Genomic DNA, 6,432 nt, shown 5'->3' with positions numbered 1-6,432 from the left:
CAGCAATATTAACGCAGGCATCCTTGCAGCTTTGGCTGGACCAGGAATCTCTTGTCGACACGTGTCCAGAAGATGCTGTTGATTTATGAATTTCTTTTTAACGTTAGTGAAATTCATCTGGCCGGGAAGAAGCACCGTCAGCTTAGCTCATCTGCATTTTTATCACGTCGTTTAGTTCACTGACCCCAGACTGACCAATGTGTGTGCATCTCTCTCTGAATCACTGGTAGGTTTGTAGTCTGGTAAATATCCTCTGGCTGCAGACAGGCCGCCCAACATAGCTGCATACGTGTTATATAACTTAACAACAAACGTTTCAAGCTTCTCGGTATTACATTCACCTTCAGTGTGGCGGCTTAGAATATTTATAGATCGCACTGTATGAATAAAGCCCCAGTGAGCGTATGAACCATTTGAGGTTGTCTTCGATTTCAAATATGCAACTGTATTTTTCTATTCTGATGATCAATCAATAACTTCTACATTAAAGCCCCTTTATTTGGAGCGCAGTGCCCTCCTAATTGGCAGCCCTGTGGGGCTGATAAAGTTCTGATAAAAAAAAAAACCCAGCTGTGTTGTTTTATGCTCATATCCATCAGTGACTCTAAACAGACCAGAAATAACAGATTTTCCCCATGTGATTGTATAGAACTGATTGACTGACGAACTCTCACATGATGATTTCAATTTATTGCAATGTAAAGACAGTGGCACTTTAATCCAGTACAAAGCTTAATACCAAAAGAAAGAGAACTCCAGAAAGTGCGAGGGTATTAAATCAAACACGCCCAAATGCTGTCTGAAGAGACTCCCCCCCACCCCTCTCTCCTCTTTAAGTTTAGAGATGGGTTGGTCTTCGCAGTGATGTCACCTCACTTCTCTGTGGACATTCAGCATGCATCTCCCATTCGTCTCCAAAGAGCAGCAGCCAAAACGCAGCATTACGCACGGCGTTGTGACTTCGGAGGAGACACTCAATTCCGGGACCTGCATGGATTGTTGTGAACTCTCTTCTCTCATTTATGATACATCCTGAACTTGGTGTGCGTGTTAGAACTGGTAAAGGACCCGAGATGAAGAGATTGACTCGTTTTTGCAGCCTCTGTGTCTCATGTGGGCATTATGCTTCCACTGACCAGGAACGTTGCGCGCAACCTGCCCACATACGTTAGCAACGCAGCGCGCGGCACCCAGCCTCAGCTGTCTTGGAAAAGAAAAGGGTGCAAAACAACAAAGATGATACAACGGGACATTTTGCAGTCAGAATGGATTTAGCGCAGTTGACTCGGCTGTCTGGAAACGTTTCCAACGATGAAAACACCACCGACGCACCGCTTACTTTGCCACATACGGAGGTAGCCACAGCTCTCATCATCCTGGTGGTTACTGCGATCGTTTCGGTGACCATTGTTGGTAATGTGTTAGTGATTGTGGCGGTGCTCACCAGCCGGGCTCTCCGTGCCCCCCAGAACCTTTTCCTGGTCTCTTTGGCATCGGCTGACATCCTGGTGGCCACACTGGTCATCCCATTCTCCCTAGTCAACGAGGTAATGGGCTACTGGTACTTTGGCACAACCTGGTGCGCCTTCTACTTGGCTCTGGATGTGCTGTTTTGCACCTCATCCATCGTGCACCTGTGCGCCATCAGCCTGGACCGCTACTGGTCAGTGACAAAGGCGGTCAGCTACAACCTGAAGCGGACACCGAAGCGCATCAAGTCCATGATTGCTGTGGTGTGGATCATATCTGCCATCATCTCCTTCCCTCCTCTCCTCATGACCAAACACGACGAACGGGAGTGCCTGCTGAACGACGAGACCTGGTACATCCTCTCATCCTGCCTGGTGTCTTTCTTTGCGCCCGGTCTCATCATGATTCTGGTTTACTGTAAGATTTATAAAGTGGCCAAGCAGCGCTCCTCCACCGTGTTCGTGGCCAAGAACGGTCTGGAGAGGCAGCCCTCTCAGTCAGAGACCTGCTTTGTCAGGAAGGACCGGTTCGAGATGGAGAGCCCCAGCAGCCAAAGCTCCGGCAGCCACCCGCCGAGGCAAGGGGAGTTGGATGACATCGACTTGGAGGAGAGCTGCTGTCAGTCGGATACCAAACCACGCCACAATCGCTTCACGAAGCGAAGGAAAGTGGAGGGATCTGACTGCTGCCCCCCACAGAACTGCCGTCTGTCCTGGGCTTCAGCCCGGGCGCTACAGCTCTACCCGGAGCAGAAGAACCCGGCCGGGCGACAGCAGCTGAACGCGGTGAACAAGACTAAAGTGGCCCAGATGAGGGAAAAGCGTTTCACATTCGTACTGGCTGTAGTGATGGGAGTGTTCGTGCTCTGCTGGTTCCCCTTCTTCTTCACTTACAGCCTCCACGCTATCTGTAGAGACAGCTGCTACATCCCCGACGCACTTTTCAACCTTTTCTTTTGGATTGGCTACTGCAACAGTTCTGTGAACCCCATAATATACACAATTTTCAACAGGGATTTCAGAAAAGCCTTTAAGAAAATCATTTGCAGAACTTCAAAACGCACATAAAAGGGTTCTTATTTTAGTTTTTTTTTCTTTTCTTTTGGCTTTGTCACTCAACTGTACTGTGAAGGGATTGTATTATTATAAGTCATTGTTCTTGGCTGACTACTATTCTGCTTCCCCACATTGCAAAAAAAAAGAAAGAAAAGAAAAAAAAGAAATCCAGTGTTGTGTACACATCTGTCTATAAATAAAATTCATAACGTGGAGTAAAACTGAACAATATTTGAAGTCAGTCAGATCAAATGTGCTGTGTTATTTAAGCAGTACAGTCCTATTTGTGCCAGCTGAAAGATGAGATGTTTAACAAATTGCTTAAGTCTTGCAACCCCGAACAGGAAATCCCTGCATCTGAAGACTCCTGGAGAAAAGAGAGGTTTCAGAGTAAAATTGCATGCAGCTTAATTCCAGAGCTGACTCACTGTGAATCACCTGAGTCTTTTGTGTAGCAGTAAACAGAATATTTATCACTGCCATCGTTGGGGATAAGCAGGCAGGACGGTGTTGCCTGTTAGTGTGTGCCATGGGGGGGGGGCACGTTTATCAGCAGGTGTAGAATGCCGCATGGCTGGGAATTCATATATCATCCTTTGATTGCTAGGTTAAAGCTGCAGCAAGCCTCTCAGCCTTCTCCTTATCACCGAACCCCTCAAACTTACGTAAGAGCCTAATCTCACACCCCCACCACACCGTCACACCAGAACAATGGCCAGGACTGTTTGTGAAAAACGTATTGGAAAAAATATCTTTATTTCATTCGAACAAAGCACGACATTGTGCCATTAAATATGTGAGGCTGCCTTGTGAAAACCTGGCCCACAGTGTCACTAGACGGGAGTGTTAATCTGTGGCATGTTGTCCCACAAATACATTTTTGCAAATTATCATATTATACATTTGCAAGGTCCCAGTTCCATGCCACCAAATGACATCCCTGGACGCAGGCAGCTGTTGCAGGCAGAGCTGGACTAAAAATTTGCATCAAATTTTCTTGGATCAAAGATGCGACCTTAATATCTGCGAGTCAAGCCCTTCCAGAGCGTAATCCTCTGCTTTATAAAGCTGCATCCTCGCAGGAAATGTCCTATAAATTATTACTACAACTCTTCACGCTCTTTCTACTACCGAAAAATATTCAGAAATAATTCATAACCCCCCAAAATAATGAAGTAATTCAAGTCTGTAAGACACACACATTAAAAAAAGGGGTGTTTTCTTTAAATGCATTTGGCTAAATTTGAAGTTTGCAGCACTTTCTTCACAACTTCAGACTTTGATCCGTGCGTGATGCACGCATGAGATGTTAAATATGTCATGAGGCTTGCATTCAGAGGCATGTGCTTCCCTGGGAAAACTGAGAATAAGGCTGACCAGTTATGTATCATTCTCTATTGTCTGCATGGGGGGTGCTGAGGATAAATACACTATATATATCCTCTTAGGAATGTCTTCAAAGCACTCCTACAGCTCACATGGCGCTTTGCCAAAGATAATCACCCAGTCGGAGGGGTGCCACGCTCAAAAACTGTTTTTGAAAGTGGTTTTTGTTTTTTTGTTTTTTGAAGTAGCCTGCGCTTATATTCCTCATCCTTGAGGAAAGCGAGAACGAAGGTGGCTGCAAGTTCCCCTTGCGCCACCGTTTTACTTGCGAGCCAAATTAAAAACTGCGAGGGAAGCGAGGCCAGGGTGAGGAAGGAAGCTATATCTCGAAGGGATTCACAAACTCTTGAAAGAAATGAAAAGTCTGGACAGAGCTTGACCGCGAGTGGCGATAAAATGAGTTTCATATCTCCAACTTCATCATCTTCAGCAGAGCGGGAGTGATCTGTAACTTAATAGGATATTACTGGATTGACGTTACACTACGTGTAACCTAATTTCCCCGGAGAGCACAGTCATCAATTCACGTTTGATTACCCAAGGTTTACATAAACACTTGTTACAATTTTCTTCCTGATAGTAAACTGATTAGTATCTGACAAGACACGAAACTCCCTTGTTCCCACACTTTAATTTCAATTTAATTGTCTTTGTAATCAGCTGCTTCGCTGCATCAAGGATGGAGAACAATCCTTTTAATTATCTCTAGTGTTTTCCGTTTCTTTCACGTGTAATTTCTCCAGGCATGTCACCTCGAACGCGTCTCTGTTGCACGTCTTGATCCAGAAAACTCGCCGGGCCGTGCTACTCAGCTCTTACTCTTGTTGTTATTCCGCGAAAGAAAGAAACGTGTCTCGCAATACAAAACGACCCTCACAGTCCTCCACTGTTCATCAGCTAAATGATATGATAATGCCCTTATTATTCCCCACAAAGCTGGTGTTGTTTGTGCATTGTTGATGTGCAGGCCTGCAGTCTGCGCTTCCATTTACCAGGTCTTTTATTTCGTCCAGACTGTAAACAAAGTTGGAAACTAGTTCAGGAAGAAGAGAAACGGCACAGCGGTGACCCTCCACCTCCCCGAGCCTCTTCTTAATGAGAGCAACAGACCAAGTGGACGGAGCCAAAGCATTTCCTGGTGCTGGACGTTGGAAAAAAAAAAAAAATAGACAGAAAAAAAAGCTGTGTTTGGGCCTCTTAATAGGGGAAGAAGGAGAGGAGGAGGAGGGCTCGAGTTGTTTAGGGTCAGCAGTGCAGGCCAAGGCTATTTGCAGTCACAATAGTCACAGGGGAGATGGCTATCGTGAGTGCTTCAAGATGGTTGCAAGACACAAGAAAAGAGTCGAGCAGTTGCTTCTTGTCCTCTGCCACATTACCTTGTTTGACACACAGTGCAGCTTCTGAAGGTAATTGCTTTTTTTTTTGCAGTTGCCTCTAACAAGATAAGGGTTGGACACAAGGCAAGGCCAAAACTCACGTCAATCCCAGGCAGGCCGGGCGTCTGGAGAACAAGTCCCAGATTGTCGTTAGTGTAAATCAGTGCATGTCACGTCAGAGAGAATGGGGGACCGAGCCAGCTGTCTCCTGACGAAACCAATACATCGGCCGCCGTTTAACACAACAAATCTACGGCTGGAAGGGTCGAAGTGGGATTACTTTGTGTCGTCGCATGCGAGCATAATACAGATGTAAATCCTCCAAACCCCCCAATAGACCGAGCAGGATGAGATTTTACTCTTTCAGCAGGATGCGTGAAGTTGTCGCAGAGTGGGCGAGCTATTGCACAATGTGCTTTTATTTATTTATATATATTTATTTATTTATATATTTATCCATCTGAGAATTTTAAACGTGTGATGATACGTGTGAAGTTTTCTTTCATGATGGCGGACACACTGCTAATATTGAATCAATGAAGGCCATCCTGCTGCTGAAAATACATAATAATAATAACCCTCAAATAACATCCTATTTACTCCTATTCAAACAATTAAATCGGTAGTGAATAATACATATATTGCTTGCATTATCCTTTTAAATCTCAGCTAATAACGAAGACTATTTATAAAGGACGGGTATATGAATAAGTACAGGCTGTCTATTATACTGTAGGCTGGAAAAAATGCAAAAACGCAATTAAAGGATGTTTCGTCCTTATCTGTTCCTCCAAAGAAAGAAACAACTGTGAGGTGTGATTAATGACTTGCGCTTTGCTAGAAAACTTTCAGTCCCTAAAGGTGCAACTGGGATATTTAATCTGTCGGATTATCTCCTCTCCTGTTCTGCTGCCGGCCTCATTGGTTGTTGTCCTGCACTGAGTATAAAAATACCCCGAAGCTCAGACTTCAGATACTGAACTCTGACTGCTGGGTTTCTTCTTTCACTATGTATTTCTTTATTAAACTGGAACTGTTCACCTACAAAGAGAATGTATGGCCGGCCTCCTCTGTAATAGTTGCACACACTATTGCAAACCTGTCCATCTGAGTAATGTACTCCAGTATACAAATAACTTTGGTCG

The 6,432-nt window shown here is 44.8% G+C and overlaps 1 protein-coding gene across 1 annotated transcript; it reads left to right on the top strand.

The window, feature by feature from the left end:
• Positions 1–766: 766 nt before the first annotated feature.
• Positions 767–2,751, top strand: adra2db (adrenergic, alpha-2D-, receptor b). The gene has a single exon (XM_047586066.1). It carries the CDS (start codon positions 1,266–1,268, stop codon positions 2,535–2,537), a length of 1,272 nt encoding a protein of 423 aa, XP_047442022.1. The 5' UTR covers positions 767–1,265; the 3' UTR covers positions 2,538–2,751.
• The last annotated feature ends 3,681 nt before the right edge of the window (positions 2,752–6,432 follow it).

This window comes from Mugil cephalus, chromosome 5 (genome assembly GCF_022458985.1).
Source record: "Mugil cephalus isolate CIBA_MC_2020 chromosome 5, CIBA_Mcephalus_1.1, whole genome shotgun sequence".
NCBI lineage: Eukaryota > Metazoa > Chordata > Actinopteri > Mugiliformes > Mugilidae > Mugil > Mugil cephalus.
This window is presented reverse-complemented; position numbering and strand designations above follow the sequence as displayed.